Source organism: Panthera uncia, chromosome D2, assembly GCF_023721935.1.
Source record: "Panthera uncia isolate 11264 chromosome D2, Puncia_PCG_1.0, whole genome shotgun sequence".
In the NCBI taxonomy this organism is placed as follows: Eukaryota; Metazoa; Chordata; class Mammalia; order Carnivora; family Felidae; genus Panthera; species Panthera uncia.
Genome location: NC_064818.1, coordinates 40,340,280 through 40,362,640, shown reverse-complemented (window position 1 = coordinate 40,362,640; position 22,361 = coordinate 40,340,280). Strand labels below are relative to the sequence as shown.

At 36.7% G+C, this 22,361-nt stretch overlaps 1 protein-coding gene across 14 annotated transcripts in view; it reads left to right on the top strand.

Moving 5' to 3' along the window:
- The window catches only part of LOC125932768 (uncharacterized), a 789,340-nt gene extending 767,021 nt beyond the window's left edge, over window positions 1–22,319 (top strand). For 12 of the 14 annotated variants that reach the window (XM_049645303.1, XM_049645304.1, XM_049645312.1 and 9 more), the window contains 2 exons: window positions 6,111–6,222; window positions 15,389–15,486. In XM_049645303.1, coding sequence (XP_049501260.1) covers window positions 6,111–6,222; window positions 15,389–15,479 — 203 coding nt within the window. In that variant the 3' untranslated portion in view covers window positions 15,480–15,486. Of the gene's footprint in view, window positions 1–6,110; window positions 6,223–9,065; window positions 9,217–15,388; window positions 15,487–22,109 lie in introns of those variants that run through there. The other 2 variants (XM_049645300.1, XM_049645302.1) reach the window with 2 other exon arrangements.
- The last annotated feature ends 42 nt before the right edge of the window (window positions 22,320–22,361 follow it).

Sequence of the window (22,361 nt, the reverse complement as noted above, 5' to 3'; positions counted from 1 at the left end):
TGGGTGGCGCAGTCGGTTAAGCTTCCGACTTCAGCCAGGTCACGATCTCGCGGTCCGTGAGTTCGAGCCCCGCGTCAGGCTCTGGGCTGATGGCTCGGAGCCTGGAGCCTGTTTCTGATTCTGTGTCTCCCTCTCTCTCTGCCCCTCCCCTGTTCATGCTCTGTCTCTCTCTGTCCCAAAAAAAAAAAAAAAAAAGGGAGACATAGTAGGACACAGACACACACACACACACACACACACACACACTTTCCAATTAAGTTCTTTGTGACCAGTAGCATGTTAAAATTTTTTTCATATAGGTCTTGTGCATTTTTGGTAAGTGAATCCCCAGTCACTTTATATTTTTGGTTGCCATACAAAGGGAATCATTTTTTCTCATAAATATCCCATTGTATATTAATTGTTCAAGAAAATTCCAAATTTAAAGGGTAGCCTTTTAACAATGGAAAGATTATTATTTTCACAGCCATATCCTATTACTTCTTGTTCATAAAATACTATGATTATAAGCCAAAATCAAACACAACTTCATTATAAGGGTAATATAAAGCCTATTCAAATGTCATAAATATTTTATTAGGCATTTAACTTCCTATTTATGTTTTTATAACATTTAGTTCAGAGATATAGGCATCAGGACTTGCCTTAAAATGGGAATGATTTTCTTTAGCATATACTGGAGTTTGTCAATGCAGACTGATCATGAAACTGTACCTAAAATTGAACATTTGCATTTTACAGATGAGAATTTTAAATATTGACAAACAAGCATATAAAATTACAATGGTAGCATTTTAGCTATAAAATAATTTAAATGCTACAAACTGTTCTGCTCTTCAAAGCACAGTGGGTTTTATTAATAATCATAGAATGTAATAAATAAGATTAAGAAACAAAGGAGGAAATTCCTGAATTTCCTGGAAGCCAAAGCCAAAATACAACCACAAGCAATTATATATCAGTCACACATGCATGCATGTATGCGCACATTTAGTTTCTATTTGACACCAGCAATGTTCTCCGCTTGCTTCTACCCTCCTGTGTGTGTTTCAGGGACTGGCATGAAAGTCAGAGAAGTACATTTCCAGGAATTTATTGCCAATACCTTCTCGCTTGCAGCCCATCAGTGAGAGTTAACGCCATGAGATTTGGAAGTAGGAAGTGGCAGAATCCTTACACCTGTAACATCACTGCCAGGCATGGGCTTGGGCAGCCTGCACAGATGAGGCTTTGCAGCGGCTTCCCAAAACTCAATTTAGGGCAATCTCCTGCTTCAGGACTGCAGTATCTGCTATCCTTGAAGAATCATACAAGTTCTTGCTGCCCTGAAACCAAAACCTGGGCTGTGAGTGTGTCATCATTGTTGGCGTGTGGCTACTCCTAAGCCCACAGCTCAATTTATTTCTATTTCTATTTCAATTGAAAACCATGAGCTCACACTGATACTTCTAGCTCCTATTCTACACAGTAGAATTGATTCCAGTTTTCTCTCTTTTCATGAATGCACCTCCTCTTTGAAACAGTAAGGAATCTGGCTCCCAATATACTGAAATAGTTACTTGTTTAGTTAGTCCCCCTTGTATGTAATGAGTCCACTGTTTTGCAGCTTCCTGTCCTCTCTCAGGCTCTGACCCTGTACCCTGCATTACTTCAACACTGCCTCCCATAGAGTTGCCCTTCTGCCCACTCTTGGGCTCCATCCTCCTGCTCTGTTGCCTCTATAGGGTGCCCTCATCACCTCACTCAGGCTTTATCACCCCTCCTCCACCCGCCATACATGGCGAGTCAGCTATGGGGGAGGGCACAGGATTCCCTTAAGAAACCCTTTGGTCATAATTACCCTTTGCTTCCTAGCTCTTTTCTCTCCTCCCAGTAAAGAGGACCTTCTCTAACTTCACTGGAACTAATTCTCCTCTTAATATCATCTGTATTCTTCCATGCCTGACATCCCCTCTGATGGAAGGCTGTATTTGTATCTTTATCATGTTCTACACTGTCATTCTTCTCTGACTTGTTAAAAGTGGAATGTCCTAGCTGTCTGCAATAGAAAGACGATGGATAAAATAAAATACTGGGGGCAGGGGGAAAACTGCTAGCATTTAAAGATACAGTTTGCCACATATTTTTAAGATCATTTAGTCTTTACACTAACTGTATACTATAGGAATTACAGCATTAATTTTATAATTGAGGAAGTCTTACAGTGTATCCAGGGTAGAGTTTTGATTGACAATCAGGTCAGCCTGATAACAAAGGGCCTGCTCCATGCATTACCCTGTGCTCCCCAGGTCTGGGTTTCTTCAGCCTGCATATTACAGTCTCCAAATTAATTCCTCAGAGTCTGCTTCTTAAATGAACTCAATATTGATTTGTTCCCTGTCTACATAATGGGGCTAAAGTCATATATAATGTATTCTTGTAAGGCATCTTATGGGAGGATTTCTACAAAAGAGGATGTTATGTAAATTCTCACTAAGATTACTAATATCCAGAATTTGTACTTTGTGAAGGGTAGGATTATTCATGGAGATAAGTGGTTATCAACCCAGGGCCAGAGAAGATTTCTGAAACGGTTAAGACACACATGCTTTTTCTGGAACATGTCTGTCAGATTGGACATTTAAATTATGGCAATTAATGACACTTGCACTATTTAAGAATAGAGATATAAAACAATTTTTACTTTTCTTTACTGGTAACATGACTTCAGAGTCCCTACTGAGCCTCATGAATGCCCTTTAACAGATATTTTTGTCTATTAAAATATCCTTTTTTTAAAAGTCATGCACTATCTAAATGTTCTCTCTTCATGCTTTAGTAAAAAAATCTTGTAAGTGCTGTCTCAGTTAAATACATCAGACTTTTTATCCACCTTTCCTCCTAGAGTTCAAGTTCCAAAATACAGAGTTTTGTTTTGTTTATATACAGTTATGATTACAGACTTATACACTCCTATTTCTGGTAAAAGATAAATGTCACCCGAGCTTAAGATTTAATATTGGCAGGCGAATAACAGCTACAATTTATTGTTATTACAATATACAATATACAATTTATTGTTATTACTATATATATATACATATGTATGTATCTCGAAAATATCTTTTAAGATTCTGAACATCCAGAGCTATGTATGAAGACTGTATTTTAAGCACACTTTGTGTATTCAAGTGTTGTGTTCAAGTAACAGTAGGTTCAAGACAGTATGCTGAGTTAGCCGGCAAGTTATAAGTGTGATTAGCTCACATCAAACAAGGGCAAGGGCTCAGAGTTCTCTACAAGTCTTGGTTTATCTTGTATCTCTCTGCACAGCTATGTGTGATACTTCCTGAGTCTGAAACGTTATTCTTCCCTTTGCATGAAAAGTGAATTCCTAAATGTCCTTCAAAACTCAGGTGTAAAGTCATAAACTCTTCATGCCTTGCCTGACCTCTGCAATTAAACCTCACCCTTGACTCTCTTCACATGCCTCTCATTGGACTCAGAATGTTGTACTTAACTATCTGTCATTTGTCTATCTCACTAGGTGATGGTAGAAACTTAAACTGTGCATTCAAATACTTCCTCTTATGAATTTTTCATTTATTTACTTGTTTAACACCTACCTATAGAGCATGTATTTTGATTAGAAACTGAGAGCAAGTGTATCCCATGATGAGAATGGAGAAGCAGTCAAGCCCTGTCAAGGATATGGGGTGCTTTTTCTTTTCCAAAGTACAATAGAAGCCATTTTCTAAGAACGGAAATATGAAACTATTGTTAGTTTTCTTGAAAAATGTGAGTTCACATCTTGAGGCTCCACAGACCTTCTGAGCCTTCTGGATTAGAGGCTACCTGTATCATCATCTTGGTAGCAATATAAAAGGGGAAATACTTGTGCAAGAGAAACATTTAGAAGTCTGTAGTGACCCTTATTGGTGATGAATGGGATGTGCATAAAAATGGAGGAGTGGTCGCTTTAATGATAAAGGAAATATAATCGAAGAACCCTGGCATCAGTGTTCAATGTGTTGATCCCTCAAGATGAAGTGCCTTATGAATCCCTTGTTCACCAATCCTTTGAAAAATTGGGAATCAGATTTCATTTTCTCAAGGCTGAAATGAGGAGAGTTTCCAATAATTATAACTAAGGTTACTTGAGGCTTAACTAAAGTGCTGTACAAAAAGCACCCACCTAAGCATGCAGAGAATGCTTAATAAAAGTGAAATAGCTACTTGGCACCCTTCTCTATGCCTATCTCCTCCCTGATTTTACCTCAAAGTGCCCCTTTTATTTTACATTTTCATAGGGAAGCTAGGTGTCCCCTCCTCCCCCGGATTGTCCTATCTTGTGCATTTTTAAAAACCTTTGTCCTTAGATTTTTTTTAAAAATTACTTTTTAAGAGAGAATTATGTCTTTGCAAAATAATTGAAGATGCTAGAGAGAGCTCTCATATACTCTTTACTTAGTTTCCTCTAATGTTAACATCTTCCATCTTAACATCTAGTACATTTACCAAAACTAAGAAATTAACATGTGCACAATAGCATTAACTAGGTTTTTTCAACTAATGATCTTTTTGGTTTTAAAATCTAATCCAGAACACTTTGTATATTAATTTTCTAGGGTGGCCGTAACAAAGTACCACAGGCTGAGTGGCTTAAGTAGCAGATACTTGTTTTCTCACAGTTCTAGAGGCTACAAGTCCAATATCAAGGTGTAAACAGGGTTGATTTTTTTCTGAGGCCTCTCTTCTTGACTTGTGGATGGCCACCTTCTCCCTGTGTCCTCACATGGCCTTCCCTTTCTGTGTGCCTGTGTCTTAAAATCTCGTCTTTTCATAAGGACACTAGTCATATTGGGTTAAGACTCACCCCAGTGACCTCATTTAATCTTTTTAAAAGTTTTAATTTAAATTCCACTTAGTTACCATACAGTGTAATATTAATTTCAGGTGTGCAACACAGTGATTCAACACTTCCATACAATACCCCGTGCTCATCATGACAAATGCACTACTTAATCCCCACCACCTATTTCACCTGTCCCCATCCAGCTCCTTGCTGGTAACCATCTATTTGTTCTCTACAGTTAAAAGTCTTGATTCTTGGTTTGCCTCCCTCTCTCTTTATTTTCCCCCTTGGCTCATTTGTTTTGTTTCTTAAATTCCACATATGAGTAAAATCATGTGGTATTTGTCTTTCTCTGACTCGCTTATTATTTTTGCTTATCATAATACTCTTTAGCTCCATCCATGTTGTTGCAAATGGCAAGTTTTCATTTTTTATTGCTAATATACCATTACATATGTGTGTATATAAACATGTCTATACATATATATTATATATAACATTAAAATTTTTTTAATGTTTATTTATTTTTGATAGAGAAAGAGAGGGTGAGCGGGGAGGGGCAGAGAGAGAGAGGGAGACACAGAATCCCAAGCAGGCTTCAGGCTCTGAGCTGTCAGCACAAGCCTGATGTGAGGCTCGAACTCATGAACTGTGTGAACATGACCTGAGTCGAAGTTGGATGCTTAACCACTGAGACACCCAGACACCTCTATGTGTAATATTTTTTAATTAAAATTAAAAAAAAAATTTGATTATATATATATAGTATGTATATATTTAAATTAAAAAAAATTGACTATATATAGTACATATATATATTTAAATTAAAAAAATTTTTACTATATATTTAAATTTTTATAAATTTATTTATAAATATATTATAAATAAATATTATTTATTATTTATACTATTATTATATTTAAATTATAATTATATTATTACATTATTATATTTAAATTATAATATATTATATTTATTTTATACATATATATTTAAATTATATATATAAATATATATACATTTTAGAAAGTAATATATATATACATATATATACATATATATACACATACCTTTTCTTTATTCATCAATTGATGGACACTGGGATGTTTTCTATAACTTGGCTATTATAGATAATGCTGCTGTAAACATCAGGGTGCATGTGTCTCTTTGAATTAGTATTTTTGTATTCTTTGGGTAAATACCTAGTAGGTAATTGCTAGATTGCAGGGTAGTTCCATTTTTCATCTTTTTGAGAAACATCTGTACTTTTTTCCAGAGTGGCTGTACCAGTTTGCATTCCCACCAATAGTTCAAGAGGGTTCTCCTCTCTCCACGTCCATGCCAACATCTGTCATTTCTTGTGTTGTTGATTTTAGTCATTCTGACAGGTAAGAAGTGATATCTCATTGTAGTTTTGATTTGCCTTTCCCTGATGAAAAGTGATGTTGAGCATCTTTTCATGTGTCTGTTGACCATCTGTGTGTCTGGAAAAATATCTGTTCATGTCTTCTGCCATTTTTAATTGGATTATTCATTTTGTGTGTGTTGAGTTTTATAAGATCCTTATATATTTTGGATACTAACCCTTTATTGGATATATCATTTGCAAATTTCTTCTTTCATTCCATAGGTTAACTTTTAGCTCTGTTGCTTGTTTTCTTTACTGTGCAGAAGCTTTTTATTTTGATGTAGTCCCAATAGTTCATTTTTGCTTCTGTTTTCCTTGCTTCAGGAGACCTAACTAGAAAGAAGTTGCTACAGCTGATGTCAAAGGAGTTACTGCCTATGTTCTCTTCTAGGATTTTTATGGTTTCAAGTCTCACATTTAGATCTTTAACACATTTTGAATTTATTTTTGTGTATGGTATAAGAAAGTGGTCCCATTTCATTCTTTTGCTGTTCAGTTTTCCCAACACTATTTATTGAAGAGACAGTCTGTTTCACATTGGGTGTTCTTTCCTGCTTTGTCAAAGGTTAATGACCATATAATTGTGGGTCCATTTCTGGGTTTTCTGTTTTATTCTATTAATCTGTGTGCCTATTTTTCTGCCATTACCATACTGTTTGATTACTACAGCTTTGTAATATAACTTAAAGTCCAGAACTGTGATGCCTCTAGCTTTGTTTTTCTTTTTCAGAATTGCTTTGGCTATTCAGAGTCTTTGTGGTTCCATATAAATTTTAGGATTGTTTGTTCTAGCTCTGTGAAAAATGCTGTTGGTATTTTGATAGGGATTGCATTAAATGTGTAGATTGCTTTGGTTAGTGTAGACACTTTAACAATATTTGTTCTTCCCATCCATGAGCATGGAATGTCTTTCCATTTCTTTGTGTTATCTTCAATTTCTTAAGTGTTTTATTGTTTTCAGAGTACAAGTCTTTCACTTCTTTGGTTAGGTTTATTTCTAGATATCTTATTATTTTTGGTGCAATTGTAAACAGGATTGATTTCTTAATTTCTTTTTCTGCTGCTTCTTTATTGTTGTATGGAAATGCAACAGATTTCTGTACACTGATTTTGTATTCTGCGACTTTACTGAATTATTTTATCTGTTCTAGCAGTTTCTTGGTGGGGTCTTTCAGGTTTTCTATATATAGTATCATGTCATCTGCAAGTAGTGAAAGTTTTACTTCTTCCTTGCTAATTTGAATGCCTTTTATTCTTTTTGTTGTCTGATTACTATGGCCAGGACGTCCAGTACTATGTGAAATAAAACTGGTGAGAGTGGATATCCCTGTCTTATTCCTGACTAAAGAGGAAAAGCTGAGAGTGTTTCCCTATTTAGGATGATACTAGCAATTGGTTTCTCATATATGGTCTCTATTATGTTGAGATATGTTTCCTCTAAACCTACTTTATTGAGGGTTTTTATCATGAACCCAGGTTGTACTTTGTCAAATGCTCTTTCTGCACCTATTGAAATGATCATATAGTTCTTATCCTTTCTTTTATTAAAGTGATGTATCATATTGATTGATTTGCTAATAGTGAATTACTCTTGCAACCCAGGAATAAATCCCACTTGGTCATGGTAAATGATTTTTTAAATGTATTGTTGGATTTGGTTTGCTAGCATTTTGTTGAGGGTTTTTGTATCTATATGCAGCAGAGATATTGGCCTGTAGTTCTCTCTCTCTCTCTCTCTCTCTCTCTCTCTCTTTTTTTTTTTTTTTTGTTGTTGTTGTTTTTTTTTTTTTTTACAGTGTCTGTATCTGGTTTTGGTTTCAGGCTAATGCTGGCCTTATAGAATGAATTTGGAAGTTTTACTTCCTTTTATACTTTTTGGAATAGTTTGAGAAGAATAGGTATTAACTCTTTTTTTAAATATTTGGTAGAATTCATCTGGGAAGCCATTGGTCCTGGACTTTTGTTTGTTAGTTTTTTGTTGTTGTTGTTGTTGTTTTTTAATTACTGAGTTGATTTCTTTGCTGTTTCGGGGTCCGTTCAAATTTTCTGTTTCTTCCTATTTCAGTTTTGGTAATTTATATGTTTTGAGGAATTTATTTATTTCTTCTAGGTTTCCAGTTTTTTGGCATATAACTTTTTGTAGTATACTTTTATAATTGTTCATATTTCTGTGTTATTGGTTGCTATTTCTCCTCTCTCATTTGTAATTTTATTTATTTTGGTCCTTTCTCTTTCCTTACTTGATAAATCTGACTAGAGTTTTATCAATTTTGTTGATTTTCAAAGAACCATCTCCTGGTTTCATTGATTTGTTCTATTTTTTTCTTTCATTTCTATATCATTTATTCCTGATGTAATCTTTATTATTTCCTTCCTTCTGCTGGCTCTAGGCTTAATTTGTTCTTTCTATGGATCCTTTAGGTGTAAAGTTAAGTTGTTTGTTTGATTTTTTTTTTTTTTGCTTCTTGAGGTAGATCTGTATTGCTTTATACTTCCCTCTTAGGACCACTTTTGCTGCATCCCAAAGTTTTGGACTGTGGTTTCCATTTTCATTTGTTTGCATGCATTTTTTATTCCTTTTTTATTTTCCAGTTGACCCATTCATTGTTTAGTGGCATGTTATTTAATCTTCATGTATTTATGGACTTTCCAGAATTTTTCTTGTGATTCGTTTCTAGTTTCACAGCATTCTGGTCAGAAAGTGTGCCTGGTATGACTTCAGTCTTCTTGAACTTGTTGAGGCCTGTTTTATTGCCTGCTATATAATCTATTTTGGAGAAGGTTCCATGTGCGTTTGAAAAGAATGTGTATTCTGCTTTTTAGGATGGAATGTTCTGAATATATCTGGTAAGTGCAACTGGTCCAGTGTGTCATTCAAAGCCATTGTTTCCTTGTTGATTTTCTGTTTAGATAATCTGTTCATTGATGTATTAAAGTCCCCTACTATTATTTTATTATCAATTATTTCCTTTGTGTTTGTTATTGTTTTCTATATTTTGATGCTTCCATGTGGATTGCATAATTATGTATAATTATTATATCCTCTTGTTGTATTTTGCCCTTTATTGTTTTAAAGCATATTTTGTTGGGGCGCCTGGGTTGCTCAATTGGTTAAGCATATGGCTCTTGGTTTTGGCTCTGGTCATGATCTCACAGTTTTGTGGGTTCGAGCCCCACATCAGGAGCCTCCTTGGGATTCTCTCTCTCTCTCTCTCTCTCTCTCTCTCTCTCTGCCTCTCGCCCACACACTCTGCCTCTTTCTCAAAATAAATAAACTTTAAATTTTTTTAAAAAATTTAAAGTATATTTTGTCCAACATATATTTGGACATTCTGGATTTCTTTTGATATCCATTTGCATTATAAATGTTTCTCCATCCCCTCACTTTTAATCTGCAGTTGGTTTAGGTCTAAAATGAGTCTCTTGTAGGCAGCACATAGACAGGTCTTGTTTTTTAATCCATTCTGACACCTATGTCTTTTGATTGGAACATTTAGTCAATTTACATTCAAAGTAATTATTGTTAAATATGTATTTATTGCCATTTTATTACTGTTTTGTTGTTGTTTCTGAAGATTTTCTCTGATTCTTTCTTGTCTTTCTCTCATGTTTTGTTGATTTTCCTTAGAGATATATTTGGATTTCTTTCTCTTTATTCTTTGCATGTTTTTTAGTGTTTTTTGATATATGATTACCATTAGGCGTGTATATAACTTCTTTCACAGATAGCAGTCTACCTTGAGTTGATGGTCATTCACATTTGAAACCATTCTTTTCTCCTTTCCTCCCCATGTTTTAGGTATGTGTTATTATGTTTTATAATCTTTTTTAAAATCAGTTCCTTGATTTATTTTTTTACAGAAATATTTACATTTAGTGCCTTTGTGTTTCCTACCTTTATACTGTCACTTTTGATCTCTCCTTTCCACTCAAAGGTTACCTTTAATATTTCTTGCAGGGCTGGCCTAGTGGTCATGAACTTCTTTAGTTTTTGTTTGTCTGGGGAAGATCTCTATCTCTCCTATTCTGAATTATAGCCTTGCTGGATAGAGTATTCTTGGCTGCACATTTTCCTATTCAAACTTTGAATATATCATGCCACTCCTGTCTGGCTTGCAAATTTTCTGTTGAAAAAATCTCCTTCTAGCCTTAAGGATTTTCCCTGGTAAGTTAAGGACTTCTTTTGTCTTGCAGCTTTTAAGATTTTTTTTTATCACTATATTTTGCAAACTTAATTACAATATGTCTTGGTATTGGCCTTTTGTTGATTTTAATAGGAGTTCTATGTGCCTCCTGGATCTGGATGTCTGTTCCTTTCCCCTTGATTAGTCAAGTTTTCAGCTATTATTTTCTGAAATGAATGTTTTGCCCCTTTTCTATCTCTTCTTCTGGGACTCCTGTAATACAAATGTTATTACATTTGATGGAGTCACTGAGCTCCCTAAGTCTATTTTTGTGTTGCATAATTCTTTCTCTCTTTTGTTCAGCTTCATTGCTTTCCATTAATTTGTCTTCCAGGACATTAATTCATTTCTCTGTTTATTCCAGCCTTCTGCTCATTGTATCACATGTGCTTCTGCTCTCACTTACTGCACTCTTCAACTCTGATTGGTTCTTTTAAAATTCTTTTATCTCTGTGGTAAGGGACTCACTGATGCCTCCCATTCTTTTCTCAAGTCCAATGAGTGTACTTATTATTACTGCTTTAATTCTTCGTCAGGCATGTTACTCATATCTGTTTCATTCTCTGGCCATGGCCTTATCTTGTTCTTTTATTTGGGATAAATTCTTATGTCTTCTCATTTTGTCTAAGTCTCTATCTGCTTCTCTTTGTTAGAAAAGCCAGTTTTATTTCCTGCTCCTGAGAGTAATGGCCTTATGAAGAAAAGGTCATGTAGTGCCCAGGGTCTGGTGCTGAAGGGAATGTCTCCAGAGTGCACTCTGCTGTTGTGTTCTGGTTGTTCTATCCTTCAGGCCAGTCATCTACAGAGGTTCTCCTTCCCTACTGTGGGAAGTGTTTAGTCCTTGGCCAGAATGTGGCAAGTTTTATCAAAGTGTGCTCTGTTCTGCTTGTTAAATCACCACCTTCACTGGAACTGAGGAACTGGAAAACTCTGATCAGGAGACGTGGTGTGGACGGAGGTTTGAGTTGGACTTCTAGGGGGGGGATCCTGAAGTTCTGGGACAGAGGCAGACTTGACTGAGAAAGGCAATCCCACCAGAGCACAGGGAGATGTGGTTTGGTATAAGCAAGTTAGACCCCCAATGTGATGCTTCCCACAGTTGGCTCTGTGTTTGTGCTGAGGTGTGAGGGAGAGAAATGACAATGGCCTGCTCCCTTTTTCCTGGAGAGATGTCTCAGTGAATGCTGCCTCTCAAGGACACCCTCAGAGAAGAGCAAATAATCTCCTCACTGTGTGCCCCAGGGACTCATCAGATCACTGTTGCCACACTGTCTGCCCCTGGATTATTTGCCTGCCTTCTCTGCAAGAGCAGCACAGTGCCTCCTGGGCTCTATCTCAGCCAAGCCTGCTGACTTTTAAAACTCTAGGCTTTAAGCCCCACTGGTTGCAAGAACTCACAAAATTTAGCCTCTCTCGTTTTTCAAGCCAGTGTCTTTGGGGAAACATCCTTCTTGTGCAGTCCCCTGTGGGCTCCTCTCTTGCCTGTGCTTCTCTGCAACCATGGCTCCCCCACTCCCTTCTAAAGCACCTGGGACCATTTTCTACCCTGAACCATGTCTCTGCACTTCCTATCTTCTTTGGTGTGGCCTCTTCTCTCCCTTTAGTTGTGGAGTTTGTTCTGATGGAGTTATAGATTTCTGGGGGTATTTAGGATGATTTGATTGCTATCTAGTTGTATTTGTAGGACAAGGTGAACCTAGGTCCTCCTACCATGCCACCATCTTCCTGCCTCTAACTTCATTTAATTTTAATTACCTCTTTAAAGTGCTATCTTCTAAAACAGCCACATTCTGAAGTGATGGAGATTAGGACTTCAACATATGTATTTTGTGGGGATATATTTCAACCCATAACACAAGGTTTTATTTCATCATCATATCTCTTTAATTTCATCTAATCTGTGACAGTTTCTCAGGCTCCCCTCTTCCCCACTCCCTGGAGTTAATGGTGTGGAAAAAGAATACTATAGAGGTATCGTACCTTTCTCATCACATCCCTGGGGTGAGGGCACATGAAATTAACATGACTTATAATGTTGACCCTGATCACTTATTAAGGTGATATCTGTCAGATATCTCACTCTAAAATTAGTTTTTTCCCCTTTCTATAATCAATTAATCAGAACTGAGTCACTAAGTCCAGCACCCACACTAAAGAGAAGATAATTAAGTACTACCTCCTAGAGGGAGGAGTGTCAAATAATGTGTAAAAATATGATAAAGCACCAAAGTAATTAATAAATATCATGGGAGAAGAATCTTCAAGCTCTGCAAATAATCCTGTTTCTCCTTAACATTTCACCTTTATTCATATATTTTGATATTGTTTAGTGATAGTCTCTTGAAAAATGGGAACCCAGTTTATTCTAGAGATGTAAGTCCTTAAAGATCTTTTGTCAGCAGCCATACTAAAGTTATGCAATTTAAGGGGATCTCTTTAAGAAAGGGAATACGAAATTACAAGTGCAAAATTTGGTATTAAATATAATATTCATTTTGAATGAGAAAAAAGAAAATTTACTGGAGTTTCAGATATCCACATTCCTTTCTTTTGGGATTCCTTTAAATAATTTGTCAGAATTGCTTATGTAGAAATATAACCTAACTTCTTCTTTCCAAAATACTGTACTACTCTTAAGAACTAGCATGTGAGTGGCCATGTAAGGTTTAGGTGCCTCTGCCAGTGATGCTTTATGGAGTAGGGATCTCAAGGCAACAAAGGCAGGGTAAACATAAAAACAAGATGCAATTCCAAATCTGACTTCAAGGACATAATTAAGTCATAAAAGATATGTATATGTGAAGTAAAAGTGAAGTTCTGAATGAGGGGAGGGCAGAAATGGAGTAAATACCAAGAATCATAATGCCTGGGAAGGAGGCAATGAGTCTGGATTAAAATACAAAAAAAAAAAAAAAATGGGCCAGGAGAGTATGCCACAGACACAAGCGAGAGGAAACAAAGACCCAGGTACCTGGTGCGTCCTTGAGTTTCAAAGTGTACTTCTGAGTGTGGGTCTGAACCTGGCATCTTACCACATTCCAATGATCTAATGGCTTGGCATCAGGCAGAAGATGCAATAGTGTGGAACATGAGTCACATGATTTTTTCTTTCCCTGGTCTAATATGATTTTAGCATGACTCACAAATAAGGAAAGATTCTCTCTAGCCATAAGGGGCATGCTACAATGTCCATTCTACAAATGTAGTAGAGTTCCAGAATGCCCTTTATGCTCTTTCACTTACTATTGTTGGATGCCTGCTAATAAGTAGACAAGTGCACAGAGCTTGTTCTATAAAAGCTATTTCCCAAGAAAATCTACATGTTCATGAAGTGAGGAAATTACATTCCCCTGCAGGGAATATATTTTTCAACTGGGCTCAAGAAATATCCTCCATGGGGCCCGTGGGTGGATCAGTGGGTTAAGCATCCAACTCTTGGTTTCTGTTCAGGTCATGATCTCACAGTTCATGAATTCAAACTCTACATTGGGCTCTGCACTGACAGCGCAGAGTCAGTTTGGGATTCTGTCTCTCCTCTCTCCCTGCCCCTCCACTGCTTGTTCTCTCTCTTTCAAAATAAATAAAGATAAACTTAAAAAAAGAAATATCCTCTGTAATCTATACATTGATTCAAGAATGTGATGTGAAGGAAAATGCTACTTAAAATAAACAACAAATATCAAATTTTGGTCTTCTAGGAAAGTGGAATAATTCATGTTGAAGTCAGGTGGTTTTATTGTCTTGGGGAAAAATACATAGTGTATATATATATATATATATATATATATATGTAAAGTAAAGATTCTAGAGGATGGATGAATTTCTCTGCATAATGAAGAAAAATATTTTTGAGTTTTGTGAAGACAGCCTTGGATTAAAGAGAAAGGTTTTGTAAAGGAGGATTTAAAAATGTGATAAGAATTGAAAGAGGGAAAAGAGAGACAGAGAAAGTGAGACAGCAGGGACTGAAAGTATGTGAAGGGAATGGAAGCCAAGAAGAGTCTTAATCACTGGAGAACATTACTGTGGCAGCAATGGCTAATATGGTTTTAGATTAGAGATATCCAAGACTTAATCCAAACTTCCTTTCTACTCTTCATTGAAATTGCTCATCGTTACCCTCAAATTCTAAATAGACATGAACCATATACATAACCACCTTATGTTACAAATATGCCAGAGGAATGTAGCATGGGTGAATGTACACACTATTAGGGTAATCAACTGTCCTAGTTTGCCTGTGTATGTGAATAGAGAGAAGAAGAAAGGCATATACTGAGAAAGATAAAAGGAAAAGGTAAGAGAGAATTATAGGGAGAGAAGGAAAGAGTCGTACATATGTAAAGGCCACATATATTTGTTTATGTTTGCATGTATGTATCTTTCTATGGATATATTTATACATTTATCTCTCTATGTGTGTGTAAATATTTTAAAAGAGGAAAGAGGGGCACCTGGGTAGCTCACTTGGTTAAGAGTCAGACTCTTGATTTCAGCTCAGGTCATGATCTCACAGTTTGTGGGTTTGAGCCCCACGTTGGGCTCTGCACTGAGCTTGGAACCTACTGGGATTCTCTCTTTCCTCTTTCTCTGCCCCTCCTCCATTTACACATGCTCTCTATCTCTCTCTGTCTCAAAAATAAACATTTAAAAAAAGAAGAAGAGGAAAAAGAGAAGGATAGAATGATCTGGGTTTCAATTCTTACTTTGACATTTTATCATCTTTGGCAAGTCATGACTTATCCCTGAACCTTGGTTTCTCTATCTGTATAGTGAGTATAGTATTATTTTCTTTATAGGATTACAGTAAATGTTAAATATAATATGTGTATACTAACTATTAATTATATAACACACAAAGCACAAGGAAATTTTTATAATATATATTTTCTATTATCTATATATACATATGTATGTCTATATTTAATATACCAAATTCATTCCATATCATTTGTTGCCAAGGTCAAAGAGAAGTCCATCCACAGCAACTCTTCCGTGTTTTCCTTCTCTTGTTTGGATTATACATGAAACCTGCTGTGTATTAAATCTATGAGATCATGAGAAAGGTGAGGCTTTAGCCTTCTGAAATTACTATTGCTTCTTGTTACGTGATTTCATGGAGAACATTATGCCAGATCTTCAGGTGTTCTCAGAGCACTGATCCTTACCAAGACCCTCTCTGCTGACCTTATGTGGAGCACTGGACAGCCAGGTTAAAAGTTGAAACCTCATAGATAACGAAACAGCTTTCATTCAGCCAAAATCCTGGCTCCTGTGGGATGCTCTGTGGCAGAAAAGTACACTGCTGCCTCTTGTGGCACCCCCAAAATCCTGCTTTCCTTGTTCAGAGAGCCTTTTATCACCTTGGCTCCTCCCCTAGCGGCAAAGCTACCAACACTTACCAACTCACCATTGGAAGATTGTCCTAATCCCTTCAGGAGCCAGGATTCTGAAAATTCTACTCAAGTGAAAAAGGAAACCCAGAACTCCAAGGGAAAATGGTCTGATGGTCTCTTGACAGGGCAATTTTATATGCTATAAGCACATATTTTGCTGATGAGTTTATAGCTGCTCCCCCAAGAGTGACTCAAATTAATAATTTATGAATAATTTATCCTCTACTTTTAGTACTGTTATAAAGTTGATATTCAACACAATTTTAGTAGCTTTTTCTTTCCAACCCCTGCACATAAAACATATCCAGAAGTATTTCTGCTTCCTCTGAGAACTGACTAATGAGGAGATACTTAGGAAAGAAAAAATGCTCTCTCTATATTCATTAGTGAGAACAAGTTTTTAGTCACCTTAATGGCACTGATAGTATGTAATAATTAATGCAGCCACTTATGGAGATTCTTTATTTAAAAGACTTATCAAGTCCATTTGAATTTACCACCCATTCTAATATGGCATATAAACAATTTCCCTGTTTGGTAATCCATCTCTGTATAAATACTCAAAGGAAAATAATGACTTCCTAACACCCTGTAATCCCCAGGTAATTGAGATGTTATCAGAATCGGGAACTACAAAAGGAATTCTAGGAACAAACACAAGATCTAGAAACTTTTAATATCAATTATAACTTGTTTGAGATTCTTGAGTATGTTCATTTTAGTTTCCTGGTAGACACCAGTTTATTTTGTTAATTTCTGCCTTCAAGTTATTTTGCAAGAACACCATCACAAAAATATAAAAGGCAGTAGGCTGAGAGTATGAGGAGATAAATTCTCACTGAAATTAGAGGTTAGAAATTGGAAGGATATTTCTTCCAGATAATAAGCATAGATCCACAGGAAGAAGAATAATGTGAGGGTTATCTGCTCATTCTCTCTTCTGAGGAAACTATTCTCATAACCACTGCCTCCTTTATAGCAAACATTTTGTATGATATAATTTGATGGTGAGCATCTAATTCCCAATTACTCCATTTTCCAAGAATTTGGAAATTTCAAGATAGGTTAGTATACTAAATGGAACAGGTGTATAATCTCAGAAATGGAGGTAAGCCATTTTCAGCTGTCGTACCCTCCAGAGCAGATGAAGTTTTTAGCAGAGAGAAAAGGGAAGGGTATTCAAAGATGGCTTGATAGCCCTACTGATGTTCCCTACATGCCTTCTGCCCCTTGTTCCAGTCTTTCCTACGGCCGAGTTGCATTAATGCTCTTGGGCTCATGAGACATGATTATAGTAAATTATTTTTTGTTCAACAGTGTTTGAGTTAGAATCTGAAAGTAAAAGAGTCCTGACTAATATGTGTAACTCTTTGTAAAAAAATTTTTTTAATGTTTTTATTTTATTTTTGAGACAGAGAGAGACAGAGTACGAGTGGGGGAGGCGCAGAGAGGGAGGGAGACACAGAATCCGAAGCAGGCTCCAGGCTCCGAGCCATCAGCACAGAGCCCGACACAGGGCTCAAACTCACGTACAGAGAGATCATGACCTGAGCCAAAGTCGGACGCTCAATGGACTGAGCCATCCAGGCGCCCCTCATGTAACTCTTGTAGTAAAGTGAGAACAAGAACTTCAGACCAATAATTGATTATCAAGTAACCTTCACCTCTGTTCAACTTCAGTTACACACATCGTTAATCTAGGCATTAGCATTAACACCTTAAATTATGAAGCTTTGACTTCCAGTATCCTACCTTGAGACCACCACCTCCTACCTGTCCATGTGTGTTGCATCCACTTCTACAGCTTTTGCCTTCTTAGTAAGTTGCAGACCCTTGAGAGGTTGAAAACTTAGACACTGAAGTCAGACAGATCTGGGATTTAATCTTAGGTGTAAATGTAATGATTTTTCAAATAAAGCTAGTCAATGTCTTAATGCTAAATTGATCCATCTAGACAAGGGGAATCATACCAGTCTCTGGGTTTGGAAAGCATATTCAGTGAGATGATGCTTTACGTAGCAGAGCACCTGGCACATAGTAGACACTCCACAGAGTCATCTATGCAGTTCTCATGTTGTTATTGCTCTCTCCATTTTTCTTCAGTCTTCCTGGTTTTTCTTCCCTCCCCAGCCAATTGTGGGTGCACCAGTTGTTCACATAACTCATAGTCTTAACATCCACTCTTTTGCAGTCCAGTCCTTCTGTCTTAATTATGAGAGAAAACCCAGACATGGGATGCATTTTCCAACTATCTTCTCTTCTACTGCTGTCCCATGGAAGGTTCAAATTGACAGCCACCCCATGTCCGTGGTCTACAAACTCAGCTTGGTTCCTAGAATTGCCTTTAAATCATTTTAGTTGACCAGCATTCCCCTCAATTTCTGTGTGAAATGTTTCCTACATTTCTTCAGGCCTCTGCCCAAGCAAACTACTTAACTTTCCACAAATCAATGCATTTAGATTCACTATGAAGATAATTTTACCACCACAACACATTCTAACATCTACATTCACATTCACTCTCTCTTCCTTTTCATCAGTCATGGAGAATGATGTGTCTATTCTCTCACTGCAGGCCACCACTTCCACTGTTCCCAATAAGCCCATCTTTTCACCTACTCTGGGACTTTGCTTTGCATTAGCTTTCCTTTTTATTTCTTTTATCTTCAACCTTCTCTCTTCCTACAGTCTCTTCTCTTGGCTAGCAAAAATTCTCAGATAATTTTTATCTACATATATAAGCTAAATTAGTTAACATGATTTTGACTTCAATAACAAAATATCAAATAAAAGCGACTTAACCAATATGGAGTGTTTTTTTTATTATTATTATTTCATAGAGTAGGAAGCATGAGGATAAGAATCTGACCCTAAATATACAGAAGAAAACTGTAAGGCATCGGATTTGCTGACACCACGAAGGCTTCCAAAACCGCCCTGATGTAGGCAATATTTGGTGGTAGTGGTTGTGGCTGTGGATGCATTGCTCCTATTTCAAAAATCTATATGCAGTTTCTGACTGGTGCACAAATGTAAATGAAGAGATCACTGTGACAGTGTCTTCTGATAGCAGCATATCTATCCACTGAGCCAGTGGATACTCTAGAGTTAGCTAAAATAATCCCAGACCAAAAGAGCATTTTTGTTGGGAACCTGCCTATACTGTTTGGAGAGGAACCAACAAAATTAAGAATATGCAAATGCAAACATCAATCACTTGTAATCTTTTCAAGCCAGTGATTGCTCATGACCAAACTCTCACCAATGAACATAAGACCTCAAAATTGACCAAGATTAAGTTTTCATCTTTCACTTTACCAGTGGAATGGTGGCTCAAACCAAAAATTACATTTGATTTATAAGGCAGAAATAATTATAAGGCAAATTTTGGGGATTATCTGAGGTTTGAACTGAAATATGTACCTACTATTTCTTGAAATCTAATAATCCCACTCTTTAAAAAATTTTTAAGGGATGTCCTCATTCCTTTGGAGTACAGTTAAGACTGCTGACATGGCCAGTATAGGTGGCATAGCTAAGAGTTTAGCACATAAGCTCTGAGTTTAAATTATGGCCTCACCATTAATATGTGTGTCCTCTACCCTGTCTAAACCAGATATCCCTTAACACTCTAAATGTCAATTTCTTGTAAAGTGGGGATGAAGAGTACCAACCTCACAGCATTATGAAAAGATTGAATAAGATAATCCAATTAAAACATAGCAAGTAGGGGTGCCTGCGTGGCTCAGTTGGTTAAGTGGCCAACTTTCGCTCAGTTCATGATGACATGGTTTGTGAGTCTGAGTCCTGCGTTGGGCTCTGTGCTGACAGCTCAGAGCCCAGAGCCTGCTTCAGATTCTGTGTCTCCCTCTCTCTCTGCCCCTCCCCTGCTTGCACTCTGTCTCTCAAAAATAAACATTAAAATACATACATATATATATATATATATATATATATATATATATATGGCAAGTACACAAATAATTAGTGTGATTCACCAAAAATTTTCAGTTCTCCTGGAAGCATAACTGAAGTACCCTGTAATTAGGTGTTAGGTGTGGCCATGTGGCTTGCTTAGGCCAATAAAAGTGGTTGAGGTCGTATGTGTTAATGATTTGTCAAAAGCTTTAAGAACTAGGGTGCAATTTGTCATGCCCCTTGTCCACTGCCATGATGATCGGCAATGCCCCAAATGGTGGCTGCTCTATTATCAAGGGTATCAGAGGCAGACAAGTTTAGAGCCCCCAGTTGATCTAAAACACACATGAAGCATGAGTGAGAAACATGCCAATGTTGTTTTAAGCCACTGAAATTTTGGTGACTTTATTACTAGTGCACAACCTAGCACATGCAACTAGTGCAAAATGGCTAAAAATTTTTTGAGATATTGTTGTTGTTATAGTTGTCATCATCCTCGTCAATATCATCACCATCTATATCATCATCCTAATCTCCATCGTCATCATCTCATCCACATCATCCTCATGGTGATGCCCTCTTTCTGCTGTTCTCTTCTTTGTATACTCTTAGTACCTCTTGTCTCTCTTATCTCTTCTCCCTGCCTCAGCCATGGCAATCTCTGTCCATTTTCCTGATTGATACTGTTTTACATTTAAGGTTCTAATATTGGATACTTTATTTTCTTCTCCCTGCTTTGATCCCCCTTCTTACCATCATTGGCTAACAATAAGAGGTTCTTAAATTAAACTGCACTTTCTCTTAATAGCATTCAATGAGACCTTGGAATTATTAGTCTAGGTCTTTTATGATAAAGCACTGTTGATTTTTTCTACTAGATCTTTTCTATCAGGTTTTATTTTCTTGTAAAGTGACAATCTTATCTACCATCCCTTAAGTGAGAAGCCTGAGTTATCCACTTTCCCTTTCTTTCCCTTGCTTCATATTAATAAAAAAATGTCTTATTCTATCCAAAAAATACCTTTAATTTGTCAACTTCTCTCATATATTCCATGTCTAGTGTGAATCAAGCAACCATCATTACTCCTCTGAACATGAAAGAATCTCTTTTTTGGTCTAGTTCTTTCCAACTCTTGTCTTCTTCCACTGTATTATTTATGTAGCAGCCAGAGTGATTGGAAGACAAACAAACAAACAAACAAACATAAATCTGTCATGATGTTTTCTTCTTAGGCCTTTTGTGTCTTTTACATGCCTGAACTAAAATCCAAACCCCTTACCATAGATGTATAACTCTACTGTTATCTAACTCCTGCCTGTTCTTCAGATTCACTTACTTATTTGTCTACAGCCTTATCGGCCTCCTTTCTCTTTCCCCAACTGCTGAAGTACATACCTATCTAAGAGCTTTTGTGTGTGAAATTTCCTCTACTTGGATGATGTTACCTCTACTCTTCATATGGTTGAAGTATGCATGGGCTTAAATGTTTCTTTCCCAGTGGTACCTTTCATAACCATCTTCATGAACGGGTTCCATATCACCTCTGTTCTGTGTCATTGTGACCTATTCATATCCTTCATGACACTTAACACCACACATACACACACGTGCACACACACACTTGTTTCTTTATTAATTTTGTTATCTTAGAAATTTACTGTAAGCAGTGAAGGTTGGGACCATTTCTATTTTATTAACCAATATCTTACCAAGTTGTTGAATGAATAAATGTTGGTCACAATTTCAAAGATCATCATATAATTCTTGCAAAGCATTAATTGTTTAGAACAATAAGGGAGGAATTCTTAAATTCTGCTCCTCAATATTATCTTTATTACCCATATAACAACATGTCAGCTATCATACATAGATTACCATCACTTCAGAGTTATCCTGGCTGAGAAGCCACCCATGCATTCTAGCTCCAGAGAGTATGGGATTAAGAACACAATTTGAACTATGTTAAAACCATGAATTCCAGTCTAAAAATTGATCTCCAACATGTCAAACAGCAAAGATGAATAATATGTCTCAATTCTCTGATAGTGAAAATTTGAAAGCAACATTTTTAAATAGATATATACTGAGAAAGGTATGGGTAGTGCAATTCTACTATCACATGTGTTATGATGATTTTGGAGAATGAAAAAGTTATTGTTGAAATCCCTTAAGGTCATAAATGATTAACATCCAGATTTGGGGAGTTGGAAAGGACCTTAAAGATAATTTGAGATAAAGCATGAGAAATTCCTCTGTGAATATAAGCTACTAAGTGAATCATTTTCTTCTGTCCTTGTCTAATTGTTTTTCTATGCCCCAGCCCCACGAACTACCATCTCTCATCTGTGTGACTCCATCTGCCTCTCAGGTTCTCTTGCATCTTCTCTCACCACCCAGAAGCCATTTTCTACACAGAAGCCAGAGTCATCTCTTTAAAGAAAATGTGAGTTGATTCCTCCTCTCCTTCAACCTCTCTCAAGATGCCTCATTGCACTTAAATTAAAAACCCATTCTAGTTAACCGTTGCAGACATTCTGGCCTCCTTGTTCCTACTCCAGTATGCTGACTTCCCCCCACCTCAGGGCCTCACACTTGCTATTTCTTCTATTTGGGTTGTCCT